Source organism: Stigmatopora argus, chromosome 10 (genome assembly GCF_051989625.1).
Source record: "Stigmatopora argus isolate UIUO_Sarg chromosome 10, RoL_Sarg_1.0, whole genome shotgun sequence".
NCBI lineage: Eukaryota > Metazoa > Chordata > Actinopteri > Syngnathiformes > Syngnathidae > Stigmatopora > Stigmatopora argus.
Genome location: NC_135396.1, coordinates 3,632,509 through 3,653,424, shown reverse-complemented (window position 1 = coordinate 3,653,424; position 20,916 = coordinate 3,632,509). Strand labels below are relative to the sequence as shown.

General features: G+C 39.4%; 1 protein-coding gene across 6 annotated transcripts in view; it reads right to left on the bottom strand.

Moving 5' to 3' along the window:
- robo1 (roundabout, axon guidance receptor, homolog 1 (Drosophila)) overlaps positions 1-20,916 on the bottom strand; it is a 220,907-nt gene that overhangs the window by 96,874 nt on the left and 103,117 nt on the right. For 3 of the 6 annotated variants that reach the window (XM_077610931.1, XM_077610936.1, XM_077610932.1), the window contains exon 3: positions 17,664-17,753. The exons of 2 other annotated variants lie outside the window; for them this stretch is intronic. In XM_077610931.1, coding sequence (XP_077467057.1) covers positions 17,664-17,753 — 90 coding nt within the window. Of the gene's footprint in view, positions 1-7,111; positions 7,626-17,663; positions 17,754-20,916 lie in introns of those variants that run through there. One more of the 6 variants, XM_077610935.1, reaches the window with a different exon arrangement.

Below are 20,916 nucleotides of genomic sequence, written 5' to 3'. Positions count from 1 at the left end.
TCACGGAAAGATTTGAACTTTGAACAAACACTAAGCTCTATCCCCATACCGACTGGTTGAGAGCATCGGCGTAATCTCCTCTTTTGCTCTGACTGACAACGACTTCCTCACATTCCGGACTGGCGATCGCCATCTGTTATGTTTTAAGCATTCAGCATTAGGATCCCTGACTGACGTCTGAAGACCTGTCTGGCTCCAACGTTGGGGAGTTGATTGCGAGGGTCTAAAGGGAGTCATGTGGGCGGGGACAGATAGGTGGGGGTAGTAGGATGACAAGATCTGCACAAGACAGCTGTGATGACAAAAGCTTTTTGGAAATAACCTCCCCGAAGACGTACGTCCTTTCTGAATGTTATTGATTGCCTCCACCTCGTCCAAAGAAAAACCCATTGCCAATGGAAGCTTTGTCCGCAGATGACATCATCACTTAAACCCACATTATTATAAAACCCATCATGGTGTCAGAAGGAAGAAATGATAGAAATGTGTAGAGTATTATTACAATTAATAGAATTACAGCCATTATGATCGATCGGCGAGACCACCAATAAACCCATGATGACCTACCCTATGGTGATTGACAAACAATAGAACAAACGAAAGTGGATTTATCACGCGAGCAGATTGGCTGTCCAAATCACAGCTCCGATCAGCCTCTTAATTTTGTACTATTCCCAGTTTCACAGGGGAATTTCAACAATCAGACCTGCGCTGTCATTTCCAGCAGTACTTTTCACAATTTTTACCCACTTTGAGAGCACCAAAGCCTGCTACAAATCTAGGCAACCTCTAGGGCAAGGGTGTCAGACTCGGGTTGGTTCGCGGGCCGCTTTAACGTCAACTCGATTTCATGTGGGCCGGATCATTTTAGATATAATATTTAGATTTTTTTTATAAATGGATTAAATGAACTGGATTAAAGGGCCTGAATATTCAGTTTTTATGAATCTAAAACAATGTTTATTTTAGCTTTTTTTTTTTAATATATTTTTAGATTATACAAAATGATTTTTGAACTAAAAACACAGAAAAAAATGATTAAAAAATTACAATTATTGATTTAAAAGGGGGAAAATCAGGAAATTTAATATACATCTATACTCTTCATTTTAATTTGATCCTAAAACAGAAAGTCGGCACTCATGATTTACTTTCTCGGGCCGCACAAAATGATGCGGCTGGCCAGATTTGGCCCCCGGGCCGGCACTTTGACACCTGTGCTCTAGGGCATTGTAAACCATTTTACCCAGAAAGCAGCAGTACCTTTTTCCCATTTTAAACTTATTTGAGAGCACCCAAAGCCAGCAAACCAGCTAAATCTAAACGTGTAAAGTGGTCAAATACATTGCACTTCAAAACACATTTGCTCCTTTGAATGGCAAATTCAAAATGACATTTTCGAGTGCACTGGCTGACACTTGCTTGACACACGAGTCCTCTGATTAAGACGTCCAATCAAATGCAAATGTAAATCCTTTTTTTTTTGCCCTGAGCCACAGAGAAGCTGTCTTCAAGCCAGCAGAGCTCCAATTGTTATTCAATTAGAGCTTTCACTGAAGCTGCACAGTGGAGGGTATGTGGGAGGTGACTGATAAACAGACCTTCAATACTGGAATGCAGCTGCTTGAAAGCATTTTCTGCAGTTAAAAGCGACGGCTTACGTGTGTTGAAAGCCCCGCGTAATTCTCAAAGCCAAACACAAAAGCTCATGGCAAGAAATAGTACGATACACAACACAAATCAAGTCACAGCATTTTTTTCTATTGTTTATTACGCAAGACACGATCAGATTATTTTAGCTATATTCATTTCAATTGTGCAAGATGGTAGTGAACGAGAACGAGAAGCCAAGAAAAGCATGTCGATGATTTAATCGAGAAGGTCCCAAGAGAGGAAATCGGAAGTGGAGCGTTCCAAATATGCTATCCAAGAACAAAGTATGTACATTCGACGCCAGTTCCAACTACCATGGTAAGTATATGCTAATTACTAGAGCTGGGGGTGGAGATTAATGGAAACGACCTTATCCACTCGCTAATAGTTCGGGATTACTTTGATTCAGATTGCAGGGTGCTCACCGTTATCGTGGTTAAAAATGTATTGCATCGTAATGAATCTCAAGGTCGTCCTTTCGTTAATTACGTTTTGCCACGACTACATTTAAGACATTTTTTTTCTTCTTTTGTCTTGACAGACGTCAGGGGAGATGTAAATTTGCTGACAGTTGCAACCGATAATAGCTTTCGGATGAGCAAGGCGATAGAGAAGAAAAGTTGCCCATGTGAAGCATTTGATGGTTTTTACTGTCAGCAAAAGGGGAATATTAACCAAAAACAATCAAGCAGAGGTGGGAAGGAGTGAAGACATTTATCATGTAATTAGCAGTCTCTTAACTGCTAATTGAATATGTTCCTCTTAGCATGTCTTTGGGCAAAAGGTGGGATGGGGGAGGGTTTCGCAATTGAAAATTCGAGAACGGAGTCGCCACCTTTTGAGGAGAACTGAGTTCAATCGGCAGTCACTTCCAACGAGAGTCTGCGAGCACGCTAAACCAATCGGAGATACAAAATTTCGCACAATGCAGATTTTTAACCGCAGCATCAGCCCATGCGCCTCCTTTTCAAAGTCCTTTGTAACTATTCGGAAATTCCCCATCACGAAAGAGGACCAATATTCAATGTTAGTGTGTCTCCTCTATCCTGTTCCTTCCTTTTCTGCCCCCCAACTTCAAGCCACTGTGGGAGGCTTTGTGAGCCACCTCCCCCTGCCTTAAGTCCCCGGCAAAAGCCTTCCCCTCCTCCATACCTTACAATCGGGCTGTTACGGCAACACAATGCAGCATCCCTGTTGCCTTCCCCACAGGGTTTTGTGTCGACCTGTTTTATTAGAGAATTGCAGTCTAGCCACTAAAAAATGCTAGTTTTTTTAAAAAATGGGCGAAAATAAAACATGAGGGGGGAGGGATTCATTGTATGAAATTTACCAGAGTATAGGTTTGAAAGCCAAATTCTTAGATGGAAATCTAGGTCAAAATCCCAATTTGAAAGCTAAAACTCTAGTTTCCAAAAAGTTGTTTGAAACCCTGACCTTACTTAAACCTAATTTGAACACAAATATCAAGATGCAGCTGTCTTTAAGCCCCAAATTGAAAAGATAACCCCGGCTAAAATAATGCATACTAAAAACCAACTCCATCTTAAAATGCTAATTTGGCAATCTGAACCTGAACTGAAAAGTCAAACTATGATTTGAAACCTGGAATAAAGTCTTACAAATTGGACTAAACTCAAACAGGGATGATTCACCTTTCCAGTCACATACTTAGAGGCTTAAAACTCAAACCTGATCAACCCACATCCAGTAAGCATGTCAGAGAGCATTCAGCACGGATTAGCATTATGTAACCATTTTAGTAGGCATAAGCTTTGGACTGCGCAATTGTTCATTACAGGAAAAAGCTGTGGGAAATTCCAAGCAGGCCATTTTTGGGAGAAGCCAGACACTCGTTTATCATGATGTTTGTTTTCCGACCGGGTGTCAAGAAGAAGATGCATTACCTCCAGCGATTAACCCGTGTGCCGGGTACGCCGGCTGCCCTCTATCAGCCTCGGCCATGCTGAGGAAGCTCATTGGAAGTGATGTTCCAGAACTTTCCTGGAGTGACATCTCCAAGCAGGACTGATTGTATGTTGCTTGTGATTACACCGACTGTCAACGTGACAAAGAGTCTGCACTCGGTTTGACATCAAACAGCTGTTTCTAAGGGAAAAAAATGCCTTAACCTTTGTCTATTTACCCAGTACTTATTCGACACTTATCCAAGCTTGAAGACTGAATTTGAAAGATGAGTACCTTTTTGAACCCCCCAAAACAAGACAAAAACTAATCTTAATATACACATTTCAATCTTTCCCCATTTTGGTTTTCTATCGCAAAATTCTACAGATTTTTCCAAGCTTCAAGACTGAATTTGAAAGATTAGTACCTTTCTGAACCCCCAAAACAAAACAAAAACTGATCTTAATATACACATTTTAATCTTTTCCCATTTTGGTTTTCTATCGCAAAATTCTACGGATTTTTCCAAGCTTCAAGACTGAATTTGAAAGATTAGTACCTTTCTGAACCCCAAAAACAAGACAAAAACTAATCTTAATATACACATTTCAATCTTTTCCCATTTTGGTTTTCTATCGCAAAATTCAACAGATTTTTCTTAAGGGGGAAAACAGGTTTTCTTCTGATTTATTAGTTTGGTCAGTATTATAGATGTCAGATTTTTCTTTTAAAGAGTGATTTTTATAAAATAATCTATTACGGATAATTAAGAAAGAGAAACATTTCATACCTACGAATGATTTTCATTCCAGACACATTAAAAACAATGATGGTTTCCCAACATACGACAATCTTTGGACATGATAGATCAGCAAATTAATCCAATTAAGCCCATCCTTTGGTTCATTAAAGTGAGAGTTCTCAGTGGGGATGTGGAGTTAGCAGATCATTAAGACTAATTTATCTGCGCCCTAATGCTTATCTTGTCAGTCGTTACGGAATTTGTCACACTTCTCGCAAACCGGTCTCCCTGAACTAATATCTGTCTAATTTCAAATGGGAAATTTACACGTGTTAGATAACAAATCGGAAAACTGCGTTAACTGTTGTAATCGAGATGAGGCATCTTTTCGTTCTTTGGTAAGAAAGCCAACGAATCATTGACATTTCTTTTGTTTTTTGGGACAGAAACGGCACCACAAGGTATATCATTTTCATTGCCAAGTGTCAACCCCAGACAATGATGAGTCTCACTTGTGCTCCGTGGTCATTAATTGGCCGAGGAAACCGGCTGTATCCTGTCATGATGTAGGGAGGCAGCGGCGCCCTGCAATTTATCAGCACTTACAAGCCAATTTGTCATGATGGCGAGGTGCTGGCATTGCATAGTTCAACACCGAGTCACTTTTTTCCGATCAATGCTGATCCGATTTAACGACAAACCGAATGTTTCGCCGCAATTTTGCGGCTTGAAATGATTGATTCATGCAAACATTTATGAGTGTCATAGCCCAACCACTTTTTGTTCCTGTGAGGTAAACCTGTGGCCTGGTGAGCAATCATGTGGTGTGATAAGAAGCATTTAACGCCCGCGCTTGATGCTCTAACAAAATGACTCATTCGGATTTACACCCCACGGATGCATTCGTCCGTTTCTAAGCGTGTGATAGGGTGAGGCAGCAACGGCCGAGTCCACGACACTGTGTACTAGGGGCAAGGGTCAGTCCGTTAGATATGCAGATACCACGAAGGGATAACGAAACACAGATTAGACTTCCTAAATGCTTCCCATTCAACCCTACGCATAGGAAGAACACATATTATTAAAAATGCACCAAACCCACTGAGGTTGGGTTGAAGATTTCAAGAAAAACCTCAAGTCAGGCTTCAAACCCTGTACGCAAAACCCTATTCCCGTCTAGAAACCCACTTTAAACCCCCAACCATGTCACGAAACCCTAACATATGCTCAAAACCTTGATTAGCAAAGACAAATTTAGAATTCCAACCGAGCTATGAAGTTATTCAAAAGTCTACCCATGTCTTTAAACCTCAACACGTGTGTAAAACCCAACCTTAAAACTACAACCATGGCCTCAAACTGGAATTTGAAAGCTCAATCATTGGGTTCAAGATCCTCAACGTGGCTTCAAATCCAAATGTGAAACTCAAACATGTCTTTCACATCAGAATCAACTTGCTAAGCTTCCAATTAGCATCATACATGACATCTTTTCTTCTGGAAAATAGCTCTTAATCCCAATTTAATTTGGGTGTCTAATCCATTTTGGCCCTTCGCAGTACTCCATCCATCTCAATGCTCTCTCACACACACATGACCTATTACCTAATGCTGAATACTTCCTACTTAGGTGATTTTTTTTCACTTCCTGCTTGAGTTAAAGACGTTTGGAAGACCCAATATACACAAATTTTAACAGGAAGAGCAGACTGAGCCAATGGACGAGATGAGAAATGAAAAAAAATCCTGACCTACTCAGGCCACACTTGCACTAATGTGTTTTAATAGGGAGCCAGACCATAACTCGGGATGCAAGTGACCTGGAAAAGCTTGAATATCATGGTCTAGAAGCCTCACAAAGACATTCATGTGATGGCCTAAGAGGGGGAAAAAAGATAATAAAATGGTGCAGTAGTAGGACAAAAGACCAGAGACAAGCACCCCCGCACCACCCAGACAAGCCTGCACATTTCCTTTAACTTGCTGACTGCCATCAAGGACATCGAGTACATGAGTATTCACTGCCAGGCTTCTCAATCTAGATGTATTAAACATTAATATACATATTTAATATCTTAAGGAGTCAGTTAATCAATTAAATGCAAACAACTACAACACATGCTTTAACAATGGCGGTGAATGAGTTAATAAACCAAGCAAATATACTGTACGCCTGGTGGTACTCGATAAAGCAAATTGGAGAATAAAATAATGAGCATCACAAAAAAAAACATGACAAGGCTAATTTATTCCATTATGAAGATTTGGTTTTCACACCAACTTTTTTTTGTGAACAGAAATGCAACTAATTTGGTTTCAAAGTAATAAACTGTGCTTTTGTTTGGCGTCTAAGTATGAAAATGAAAATTCTTCATGAGCAATATGAATATTGACATGAAATTTATATTTTTATTTATGTAGATGTGTCTTAGACAATTTTGAAGAGGAATAAAAAGTGTGAAAGTGAGTTTTCACAAGTTCACATCTGTAAATATGGTTTATAAATCCATAAATTCAAATTAAATCCCAATTATCCACACTAGGGGTCATGCCAATTAATTTTGGAGTTGTGAGCCCCGCAAAGGTGCTTATAAAGTCAATTAAAAAAATAATTCCATTAAAAAAAAAGAAATTCTGTGAGCTTCCCAATTGTCTCCATTTAATTTGCCTGTCTAACAAAACCTCCCATACCATCCTTCCCTTTTACTTTACGTGCCAACATAAAATATAAACGAGTTTTCATGCATATCCACAACCAAAAGAATAAAAGTTGAATTCCACATGTTTAAAGTTGATCCCCTCAGCACTCACCTGAGCACACACAGAAAATTCCTAATAGCAATAAAAATCCAGTTTTGCTCGGAGACATCATTTCTCACTGTGCAGAAGTAATCCAAATAAATTCCAAATTCCAAATGGGTCCGTTTGGACGTCAACGCGCGTGCTCTTCCCCAAAAAGGTGACGAAAAACAAGCAAAAAGTGTCCAGTGCGGAGAAGCATCCCGATCTCGCTTTGCCTCGTGAACACTTGAACGCGTCATTCACACCATTTGAACGGAAAGGTGTCCTAAAACGCCACTGAATCACATTATTGCCGGCCGACGTTCGAATCCCCGAAGTTGAAGGCAACTTTATCGCCGTCCCGTCCGCAGCAGACGAAAAAAAATCGGATGCGATTACCGCAATTTTTCCATCCCAATTCCCCCCTTTGTTTTCTCCATCCCGAAGTTTGAAATTGGGAGCAGCAGGAGAAGACGCGGAGCGATATATCGACTTCACTGATTTGCTGCTGAGGAGGAGGAAAAGCAGGAATGGCTTTGACTATTGCCATGAACACACACACACGCGCGCACACACACGCGCGCACATAGACGCACACCCCCTTTTCTTCTCCTCCTCCTCCTCCTCCATGGTGATGTTTCCCAGTGTGGAAATTTAACCACTTCCCGCCTGGATGCACATAAAGTCCACTTATCGTTTTATCGCGACGATTTTTAGTCTGTGGTTTTCCTATAATGGCGGTGCCAGATGGGCGTAACGATAAACTGGGTGTTATTGAAACTCTCATTATTAAATGGGGGTGATGATATTACCCCTGCCCCAAGAAACTAACTATACTGTGCTAGAGCTCTAAAAAATATAAATATATATACCTACTTAATAATGTTTTTTGGCTGGTGACACTCAGACTCAGAATATAAATTAAAAGACACGAAAATAAACCATACTCGACAAAACTCATTTTTACAGTAGGCTACCATAGAAAACATAACTTACGTATATGCCGATGCAAAATATGTTTTTACTGTTAGTACGATTATGTTGTGTTATACTTACGTATACTTATATACTTACATATACTTATATACTTACGTATATGTCGATGCACGATTATGTTGTGTTATACTTACGTATACTTATACTTATATACTTACGTATATGTCGATGCACGATTATGTTGTGTTATACTTACGTATACTTATACTTATATACTTACGTATATGTCGATGCACGATTATGTTGTGTTATACTTACGTATACTTATAGTTATATACTTACGTATATGTCGATGCACGATTATGTTGTGTTATACTTACGTATACTTATATACTTACGTATATGTCGATGCACGATTATGTTGTGTTATACTTACGTATACTTATACTTATATGCTTACGTAAATGTCGATGCAAAATATGTTTTTACTGTTAGTACGTCTACGATTATGTTGTGTTTAAAGGTAAAGACAAGCCCTTTAACATTGCTATCCCAGTTTTCTAAACACTGAATTTCATTTTCCGATGTGTTATAGCGTAAAAAAAATAATAATAATAATAAGTCTATTTTCAGGAAGTGACCAACCAACATATACATATAATTTATCCAATGATCTATTTCAATCCCAAATGAGCCACCCTTCCTCTATACGTCATTATTACTCATTATCACAAGTGCCAAAGTCTATTAATTTGTGTGTCCATCTGACTGACGTCACAAAATGGCTGCAACCCTAACGTGGTCATTTGTGTGTGTTTGAATATTATTTATGAGAAGTCAAAAAAATCAGAATTTACATAGGTATGCAAATACATTGAGAAACCATCTTTCTTTTGCACCTTAACTCCAATAAGCTTCATACTTAAGATAATAGAATGTCAAAAAGTAGCAAGGATGTGCTCTAAGCTTCAACAAAATCAATCAAAATAGTAATCGAACAACATTTCAGTACAGATTAAATAGCAACGATGCAAAGAAACTGACAACTGTGCTAAAATACGTCAACCGCACACTGATGCACTACAGTATAACGTACAAGGATATACTGAATAAATCAATTTCATCCTTTTTGTTTGTTTTAAAGCAAATGTCTCCTAACTGAAATAGAAAAAAAAAACTAATGTGTGTTTAATATTAACACCTTGATTAAAAAAAATGGATGACTCTTCCTCATTACGACACAGACGCTAAGTATGAGCAATGTAGCCTGCAGACTGTTATTTCTTTGCTCTTTTGATGAAGCAAAAGCTTAAACACAAGACACGTCCCTCCAACGCATGCATAATTCACACTGGTGCATTAAAAGATGATATAGGCGTGGAAGGGAGAAAAAGTTAGAAGTGAGTGGCATGAAAGAGAATATCTGAAAGCCTTTCTTACTTTATCAACCATCAAGAGAACATAGAGCTGCTTTTGAGATGAATTTGTTACCATACAGTGACCTCTAGTGGTACTAAACTGAGTTTACAGAGGATGCAGTGGCCAATATGTTGCTATAAAACCTGGGGGATAATTTATTTAATCAAATCTCATCTAAATGTCCCTGTCATAATCACAAATAATTAAAAAATGCAATAAACAAGCTTCAATTTGAGCTCTAATTCAGCCAAAAAATTCCCTAACTGAAAAAAGTGCTTTTTTTAGTGATTAAGAGTAGAAACTTAATTACCAGCTTTGCCTTTCAACCCGTTGCCATTATTTTACGTCATCAATTCATCAGCCAAAATAGAAAATATCAATGGATGCTAAATTCTATTCAACTCTGAAGTTGTGCTTTTTAAATAGACAAAAAGAAGCAAAGCAAAAAGGGATCACACACTTAAATTTCTTACTTTTGCATTACTTCCTGTGGGGGAAAATCGGGGAACAAAGAACTGCATAAAAACTTCAGAGCTTCTTCTTTGCAAGAGAAGCTTAAAAAAAAAAAAGAAAATTCTGCGTCAAAGGCAACCATATTGCATCAACCCTGCGATGATTACCATATACAGTTTAGCACCCCCTCTTTTATCAGCCCACTCCCTTAATCAGAGCAAACCAGGCCGGAAAAGTGTCAAAATAGCTCTGCGTGTGTGTGAAGTCAGATTCAAAGTACTTCATTTGCATTCAAAACACTTTTTTTTTTTATCGGACTTGACTTCCAAGGCTTGCAAAAAATAAAAACTTGACACTTTAGCTAAGTTACACTTACTGTACGGGCATGCGGGTACTTTCCCACGCCAACGGCGGGAAGAAGCAAAGTACAGTCCAAAGTTTCCGCCTGGCTGTTTACACACGTCGCGATGACGACCCCCGCGGCGGTCTTCCTTTGGGACCCCCAGCGTGATCAGCATGGCGAATAGCAGGACTAAAATTTGCATTATGATCATCCACTTCGCCTCCTTTTCAGCTAATGCCAAATAAATTTTGTAATATTCCGCATTCTTCCCACTGAGGGCCCGTCATGCTGCTGCCACACTAGCAAAGACCCAAATCCCAAGTGGGGTGGGCTAACAAGGTTTTTTTTTTACCCCTTCCTTAAATACGAACCCCCCTTTTAAATCTCACTATCCCTTTCCTCAATGAGCTCTTTTCATGTGCTTTAACACTCCTTTTTTTAACGGGTTCATCTTTTCTCAGGATGTTTCGAGATGGGGGGGATCGTGTTAGCTTCCACGCTGAGTTGCCATTCACACACCTCAGACCCCAGAACAAAACCTACATAGGCCCCCTGGCAAATAGGGGTGAGGGGAAAAAAAGGAACCCGCATTCCCTCGGCGACAAAGACAATTTAATGGTTTTCAGTCCAATCTGGCTCAAACTACAAAATGGATAAAGCGAATAAAACAAAGGCGTTGTTGTTATGAAGACATTTTGGGGGGATTGTTCGACACGTCGCTAGTTGGAAGTTAAAGCAGAAGTAGGGAATAATTGTTTCTTTGTTTTGCGCTTTAGGGTTTCCCTTTTAGTTCGGGGATTACGCTAAGTGGGGTGTAAATTTCAACATATACTGAATAGTGAACCTTTGAAAAATTGCTGTTTGTTTTCCTCTTCAACTAAAAAAAAATGCACATGCACCACTATTCCCTAAAAATTCACCTATTTGCAGTCGTTACGGAGCTTTATTTAGACCAGGGGTGCCCAACTCTGGTCCTCAAAGTTCCCTAAACCAGTCTGTTTTCCATGTCTTCAGGGGCCTTAGATGACCAAAATTGGGCACCCCTGATTTAGATGGTGTTTCTTTGTCTTTACATACCTGTCAACTTATACGGTTTTCCCGTATTTTATACGTTTTTTAGTACGGGATCTTTTTTAAGTATGTTTTTTTGTTAAAAAAACGATCTCATTTTACCCATTTCGGATCGTCTCGGTCACTCATAGCAGACAAAAACGTAATTGTCGACCACTAATATTGTCATGATTTAAGCATAATATGCGCACATGCATTCCCCTTTCACTTATCCGCCTGTACACGATATAAATATAGCGCGTCAGCAAGCAATGTACCCAGACAGTTAAGCTGTCCGCATCATACAGCGACATCTACAGAATCTTGAAATTTACTGCATACTGATTGGGCACCTCGTCTACTTTGGAGAAAATTTAAGACCTTTAAGTGTGTGGTATGTGACGTGTAGCATTTGTATGTTTTTTTCTTCTTTAATCGCTTAATAATGAGAATTGCAATCATTAATAAGGGGAGCAATTGACAGGTATGTTATTATCTAGTTGAATATGCAAAATTAAGCACTTTATCAATCCCAAAACTCCATTAAAAAGCAATGACAAAGTCATTTTTCCTAATTGTTTGATTCAGATTTCAAGCTTTGCTGCTACAAGTTTCTGCTGTTATTTACACATAACTAGATTTCTGCCACACCGTTTCAATTATTTGCTTGGAAAGTGTATTTAAAAAAAATTAAGAGAGCTTCCTTTGACTTGCTATTTATCTCCTCCAAGCACCTTGGGGACAAAAACACTTGCTGCCAACTCCCACCACAACAGCTAAGCTGCTTTGTACGTTTCCTCATTTTCTTTTTTGTATAAATAAAATGAAATGTCTCCTCAAGGACGGCCGAGATGAAGTTTTAATTGAGCACACAAAAACCTGGCCATCAAACTAACAGCTTCACAATTGCTGTAAATTATTGCTATGCTGATGATTCATTAAAAGAAGAGCGCCTCCTTTCATTTCACCCCGTAGATCACTCCTAATAGCTCCAAGGTTCTCCAGCATTATATGATTACAACAATTACTCCCCAAACTTTCAAGCTATTAAAAAAAAACCTATAAAAAAGAAAACTATTAAAAAAAACTAAAATTTCTTGCAATTGGGCAACTTGTTAAAAGGATTAAAATGGCTGCGTCAAGCCAAAATGTTTTGTTTTGGAAAACAGTATTATGGGGGCTACTTATGATTGACAGGCTCAAAAGCATTGTGAGGATGAATTAAAAAAAAAAATGCAGGTAGATTTGTAGCTTCATTGTGAGCCTTCAAAATTAGGCACCAATCTCAACGCTCACAAATGCACCAAATTGGAAAACTTTTGCAGTTTATCCTTCGTCACATGGTTCAAACTTCATTGGCTAGATTCCCAAATTAAGCTGAGATAGGCTCCAGCACCCTTGTGAGGATGCCTTGAAAATTGGGCACCAATCTCAACCCTCACAAATGCACCAAATTGGAAAACTTTTGCAGTTTATCCCTCGTCACATGGTTCAAACTTGATTGACTCGGTGCCTGAATTAAGATGAGATAGGCTCCAGCACCCTTGTGAGGATAAGCGGTCGAAAAAAATGAATGGTTCAAACTTGCCAGCAATCAGGCAAAAAATTGACTAGGAAAATTCCAATCAAAATTGAAGGAAAACGCTTAAGACGATAATTTGTCGGCCTGAAAATAACGACTTGGCAACACTTCCTCTTGACCTAGCGCTGCCCTTCCCTCGCTCTCCGAATGTTTTCCATCTCTGTCAACAAACAAACGTATCTCTTTTTACAACTTCCTGTAGGGATGTTGTCTGATTTATGCGCCCGGCCTTGACGCCTCCGCTTCTTCCGTGTCAGTCGGCTACGAAAAGGAGCGAAGGCGAGGCAGACATTAATTAGAGTTGGGGAGGAGACGGGGGAGACGGGGGAGGCGACCTTGGGAAAAGGTAGATTGTATTTCTGTCCGAGAGGGCCACCGCTAAAAGAGGCAACAAATCATCTCTGATTGCATGCCAGGGGAACGGCCAAGAAGCACCTGAAGGAAACGCGCTTCGCTTTAGATTACAAATGATGGCGGCTCAATGACATTTTCATATAATAATGAGTCAATTGTATAATGACAATGATGTATAGAAAAGAAAATGTCATATGGGTTGAGTGACTGAAGAGTGCAAAAATATTTTTGTTCTATCTAATACTAATCTGTTATAAATTTGCATTATTTTATCTGGCGAGATAATGGAGTACATATGGAAAGTGTAGAAATCAGGAGAGATATATTTAGTGTACCGTTTTTTTTTTGGGCTATACGTTACACCTGAGTATAAGTCGCACTGGCAAAAAATGTAAAATGAGAGTGGAATAAATATATACATGTATCTGTCGCACTGCAGTTTAAGTTAGACAACAGTATATGTTAAAATAATAGTAAAATAGAGAACAACTTACAATATAAATATTGTTTCTTTGGGATAATTATAGCCTAAAAATCACTAAATAATAAGCTTACACTCGAGTATAAGAAAGGGGTACTAATATATACACTGTTAGACGTTGTATCTGTCAAACTGGAGTTTAAGTTAGACAACAGTTTACGTTAAAATAATAATAAAATAGGGAACAACTTACAATATAAATAGTTTTTTTGGGATAATTATAGCTATGAAAAAAGGAAAATATGGTATATTTCATGAAGCAAGGTGCCTAATGTTGTGGACTATGTAGGCCAATTATAGCCTAAAAAATCACAAAATAATAAGCTCACACTCGAGTATAAGACCGAGGCCCGGTCAAACTATGAAAAAAGGAAAATATGGTATATTTCATGAAGCAATGTGCTTAATGTTGTGGACTGTGTACTACTCTTAAAGTGTAAAAAGAAACAATGTCCCATTGAGAATGTAATGTATCTGTGTACAAGGAAGATCCCAATGCATGACTATGGTTGAAGCTAAGAAAGAGATGGGTTTCGGGGGGGTGAGTGAGGGGGTGACGTGAAGCACAAAGCAGGATGGGGCCGTAAACAGGCTGTTGCTTTTCCGCTTGCCCGCACATGACCGATTCGTCTCTCTTTTCCCAGTGTCTTCAAATTCGCCCCGCATTAGCATCTGTTTAGCGTCAGGCCCCGGCAAAAAAAGGGAACTTAAGATATCACGACACATTCTGGCAAAGAGACGGAAACTAACTTGGATCGCTAACCAAATTCTAATCCGGATCGGAAGCTTTATTCTTAACCTTAACGCAACACTCGCAGCCCACACAGTTAAAATGGTGGGGATTCATTATTATTAAAAAAAAAATTAAACAATTGGGTTAAATTATGGAATCCCAACTCAGACCTTAATGAGGTAAACTCCAATTTCCAACCATAATCTTGATTTAAAATATTGAAGACAAGCCAAGTCGAATATTTCAACACTTCATCTACTTTTGGAAACCAAAACTTCTACAAATCCATGGCACTGGTTTGAAAAACTAACTCCAAATTGAACGCTTACTTTGCACTATAACCCAAGTTTAGAGCCTTAATTCTACAACCACAACTCTAATTTATGACCGATTCTAACATAACCTACAATTTGAAACAAAATGTGAACAATCCCTCCCCGATTTCCCAAATAAAATCGGCCTATCCATGTCACTCACAGCAAAACAAAGTCATCTAAAAAATCTTCCTATTCCAAACTATGAATCTTTTTACACTCCAATATAAATCTCCACTACGCACAAGTTGCCCAACTTCCATCTGCTCGCAGGAATTGACTTCACAAGTGAAAAACTTGTTCGCCTTTTACCCCGTTTAGTCGATGTTTGTACGACCCTGCCCCCCGCGTCAAGACACCGTTCCTAAGAAATAAAAAAGCCTGGTCTTATTTCTGTCTCGCTTTCTTTCTACTTCTTTCCACGCAGCTGCCAAAACAAACTGGCGCTGCGATGAGCGTAATAAATATGAGCGATGGGATATCTGACCTCACACCACGCGCCGCAGTTGGGGGAGCAGGTGCTGCTCAGATTTACAACCCCGAGACAGCCCCCCCACCTCTTTGTGACCCCCGTTGTACAACTTGTAACCTTGGCGTGAAAACCTTATCCTTATTTGAAATCTTATTCCGGACTCACTTGTCTCCGTACACACGTCAATTAAGTAGTAAATGTCCTTTCAAACTAGAACAACCAAAATCTACCTTTATGCATCCACCAATTTTGGTCAACACTAGATATATATATCATTCTCTCAATCCTCAAACATATTTGAAATCATTGTCATTAAAAAAAACTTTTTCCCACTTAAACTCCAATGGCTGGCTCTATAGGTGACTGTGCAATTCCCTTAAAAAATGGCGCATTCAGTCAAAGCACCTTCTCTCAATATCAAATAAAATATGTGAACTCCCGTCTCTGAACCTCTTAGCCAATCATCTTAAAGCCTGGCTGTAGACGAACAAAATTGCAATCACAACGCGGTCCAATAGACCCAATATTATTCCCATAGAACGCATCTCAAACGTCAACATTCTAAAAGTCATTCCTTGATCATTTGGGCCCTCCGTGTTTTTTGTCACCTGACAAAATAAAGTCTCTGAGTGCCCCATGTCGTCTTTGGCGCTTTATAATGGTGGCGTAGTCGTAAATATTCCCTGTGAAGTCACGCTCGGCCTCTCATGTCGACAAACCGAGAAAAAACACAGCGCGCCACGCGTGTCAGGCTCTGTAGCGTTAGCGCCGTGTTTCAGCTCGTTGCTCTCATTCATTATGAATGTGATGCGCTTGTGAGATCGGAAAACAATTTGGAGTCTCTCCAAAGGGAGCAATGAAAGCTTTCAAAATGTTGCAGTTATAAGTGTTGCAAAGCTCGACACACTGTAATAGCACCGTCCCAAATGATCCTTAAATGTTAACTTTAGTTTGAAACCACATCCGAAAGAAATTTGTGTCGTCTATTACACTGCAACAGCTACTTTGTGTACTCTAAAGATCTTAAAAGCATTATTTTAAGGCCGCAAATGCTAATTCTTGTGGCAATTACAGAACATAGCGACATTTCGGGGTCAATTCTTTATGGATTCCCGCTTTTCGTAGGAAAACTGCACTTCAATACTGAAAGACAGATGGCGCCAGAGGTTTTTTAGTGCCACGTTTCATCTACCCCTCCAAATTCGTGAGTTTAAAACCCGACAAAGACAAAGCTCTCTTGGCGTCCAATTGAGTTTGACCACGATACGAAGCAAGGTTCGGCGAGAAGTCGCAATCAAACATCATACGAGCTAAACTCTCGGACACTTTATCGTCCCCGCCGATGCTAGTCAGAAGCATTATTTTTCAAAAGCTCGGTTAAAAGCGACAGCTGTCAAGACAGCGTCAGCGTTTCCAAACGGCAAGCGCTCGCGGGGCATTAAGACACATCAGGCTCATTTCCGACTCGACAAACAGCCTCGATCGATTGACTTTATTCTTAGCTAGGCACTGATGGGATTAAAAATGGCCAGATTAGGAATGCATTTGTGGAGCCATTAAATGCCTTCAGAGAGACTATCATCAACTCATTGGCTGACATCAACGGCGATGGATGTCCATTCAAATTGGACTGGGAGGGCTGGCTTTATGACAAATTTGGGAATTACTGAAATATTGGTGGGCACTGGTTGGTAGAAAATCTTCAGCCTCAGATTCAGATTCACAACAACAACATGAGAGGGACAAAGTTATGAAAATCGTGATTGGCAACAGATCTAAGTCCTGGTCCTGCTTGAGGGTTTTTAAATTATTTTTTTATAAAGGTTGATCTGCTTTAAAGAGTGTGAACGGGTGAGAAACTATTTTGACTCCCAGTCAAAGTGGATTGGACATTAATTTAGATGAGTTTCTTTGTATGCAAAAAGTGAATGTAAAAAAACATGGAAAAATGTTATATTCACTCACCATAATAGTTACTTGGGATGAAATAATCAATTAATCCAAAACTAATTCATATTCAAATTATTCAAAAATTGTTCTGAATTAATTAGAAACATTGCTGAATGCTGAATCGGGCCTCTAAAAATCTAGGAGTTAAATATTTTTAAATTTAAATTATTGTGTGCATTATTTATTTTTTCAAACAGAAAAATATTCTGAATTTTTTTGCAGTCCTTAATGAAGACGGTTGCTTATTTTACCCAAATTTAGATTTTTGCAAACATCTGCTTTAAAAAATAATAACAGTTGCTATTACTAACACATAGTTTTAGTTCAGAAAAAACCAAAAATATATAACAATAAACGTGCCATCTAAATATATATATTCACCGATAAACTGAATAAGAAAAACAACATAATTGATTAATAATCATTTGTGGCAACCCTAGAAGTGACCTAACAAGAAATACGACTAGAGCAAAGTCAAAACAAATCATCTTGTACCTGTGTAGCCCAAAGAGTTGTCGTCACCATGTCCCGTGGTGGGAGCCGCCGTCGGACCCTCTTTCACCTCGTCCTTCGTCACTCCCGTGTCTGTCAACAATAACACCAGAGGGACTAAGAAACCGGACGCTTCTTCTCCGTGATGCCCGGTGCCCGCTGCACCCCCAACGCAACCCCAGAGTAAAAACAGGCCCCATCCTCGGTAGCTATCTCTTCCAGTACAGAAAAACATCTCGAAAACATCAAGATTAGCCGCCACGATAACGTCGACTCCTTCGCGTCTTGTGGCTTTTTGATTTCTGAATGAGAAAACGGCCCGGCATATCAATAAGTGACTTCACCCGACACAAAAGGGGGTCCAGGGGGGGCAGACTGACACTCAACATGATTGACAACACAGCACACACATGGAAAAGGGTTTGATGCAAATACAATTATCCCCCATTAATAGCTAATCTGTTCCCTTAAATGGCAACTTTTGTGTCATTTTTATAATGACAGGCGGCGGGAGGGCGGAATAAATCAGACACGGCCGTGCTAAGTCTCTTTGTGGGTCGTGAGATGGGTTCATTTCACGCAGCCCTCCCCGTTTTTTTTGCACTTGACCGAGTGTCAATCTGTCCCAAGTGGGATCAAATTTGATTGGCGGCAGGCGGCCGGACGCCAAAGAGCACTTGAGATTGGCCGAGTGTGACCACTAAAGGCTGATACTCCAACTCCTTTTGTTTATTTGTATTGTGCAGGTCTGAGTTTTAGGAGGGGGAGTCAGATGATGCACACACGTGCCCATGCTGGCCTCTCATTTTGATTATACGGGTCGCAAAATCTTGATTTAAATATAATAAAACTGTACTTGGCGAATCGGGAATACTGCGATTACTACACAATTGTTCTGGTTAGTGATTGCTGTTAAATCAATGGCTGCAACTGCATATTGAATGAGCCAAAATGAGGGGAAAACAGGCAGAGAAAGTATTTTTGACAAAAAAGCTTCAATGGTCCTCAGCAACCAGCACGCAAGTGTTGCCAGATAAAAACAATCTGCCACAGAAACTCAGAATATACTCAGGAAAAATGTCTTGTACCACATATTGATTTGAATGAGCCAAAATAAGGGGAAAACAGGCCGCGAAAGTATTTTTGACAAAAAAGCTTCAATGGTCCTCAGCAACTAGTACGCAAGAGTTGCCAGATAAACACCAAATCTGCCACAGAAACGCAGGATATACTCCGGAAAAATGTCTTGTACCACATATTGACTTGAATCAGCCAAAAATAAGGGGAAAACAGGCCGTGAAAGTATTTTTTACAAAAAAGTTTCAATGGTCCTCAACAACCAGCACACAAGAGTTGCCAGATAAGCACCTAATCTGCCACAGAAACTCAGAATATACTCAGGAAAAATGTCTTGTACCACATATTGACTTGAATGAGCCAAAATAAGGGGGAAACAGGCCGCGAAAGTATTTTTTTACAAAAAGGCTTCAATGGTCCTCAGCAACCAGCACACAAGTGTTGCCAGATAAAAAAAAATCTGCCACAGAAACTCAGAATATACTGAGGAAAAATGTCTTGTGCCACATATTGACTTGATTGTATTTAACCGTTTTACCAGTGACCTCTCGCAGTTCAATGTATATAAATACAAGATGTCTACCGCCATCCTAAACAGCAATTGAGCCAATATTTAACTGATTACCAAGTGAAAGAGCGTGTCTCTACTTTATAAGTAGCAACTATTGCTCATCGCTATGTGAAAGCGATTTACATGAACCCTAAAATACTGACTTTGTTTGAAGCGTTAACCAAAAAAACCCTCAAAAGACACTCGAACAAATCAGCATGCTGCAACTAATGGTTTCATGCTGTGTCTAAATTGTCACCACACACATTTTTGGGCGCACTCAGACGACGGATGAGGAGAAAGCGGTACACTGTCGTCATGATTGTTAGTGCACGACACCGGAAGGCTTTTTGCTCGCACTAAAATAGATCAAGAGCGGCGCAAGTCGTCTTCATGATGAGAAAACAATTCTCACGCTTACTTGAAAATAATGTGAGATTCTATTAATATTCCACTTCTGAAGGAGCCGGCCAATACTTTGAAGCATGACGCAAAAGCGAGCAAACATGAGTCATTTCGTGAGAGGATTTATTCCCAAAATGTGCCGACAGAGATTAAAAATATCATTCCAGAATTCGACGAAAAAGTCTGCAGTTATTTGAGGTCCTCAAAAATATAATGAGAAACTGCAGAGATGCTACCCAAACACACACATAATAAAGCCCATGTGCTCTTGACACAAACAAGCCTGAATAGAAACTGCCATATGTTTTATATTGAAATCCTCTACAAGAAATCAATCACTGGCTTGTTTTCTCTCCACCCTAAAATCCCTCACAGTGCTTTTTCAACGATGACTCATGAAGACACGATAAGCACCACCGACGTTCGCGCTGAAGTCGCTTATGTTAGCGAAGGGGAATTCTTCCGCTCTGTAATTAAAAGCCACACAAAGGACACCTGCTCCAGACGTGGAAAAAAAACACCCAAGAATGGGATTCTTCTTAAAAAGATACTATCTTTGATATGTGTCATCAGGCCTTCATGTGGCGTGCTCTTACTTTATATTTAAGACAACAATTAAAGTTATTTTGTGGTGTCTGCTGATCCAGCTTGAGGACAAACGCTTAAGGAACAATAAGTGGGATTTGGACCCCCCAAAAAGGGGATTTGAAGGACTGAAAAATCATCATTGGCAGTTTGAAGTATTGACAGGCACAGTATTCCTTAACTAGTCTTAAAAAAATAAAAATAAACTCCAGGATGACGCTTATCATTGTCAGTTCTGGTACAGTACCAATGCAATAATACCTTTTTTATGGTATTGCGATGAAATTGTCCTCTTGCATTTTTAGGCAACAATATTAATTGTCTTCAATAATAATGCAGCTCTAACCGTTTCTTCATGTGGTATTAATGTTTTTATATGTTATGATTTAAAGCGGCATGAAATATCGGATTTGTGATCAACCCAAAAAGGCAATTCAATGGTAGAATATCCAATATTAGCGAATTACCGAATTAGAAGTCTATCACCAACTATGTAAACAAGTCAGTGAATGCATCGGAACCTACTGTACTTATATTAGATTAGATTAGATAACTTTACTCATCGCGTATTCAGGAAATTTCACTGTCACAGTAACAAGAGGGTGAGAATACAGACAGTAAAAGACATTTTAGACGTAA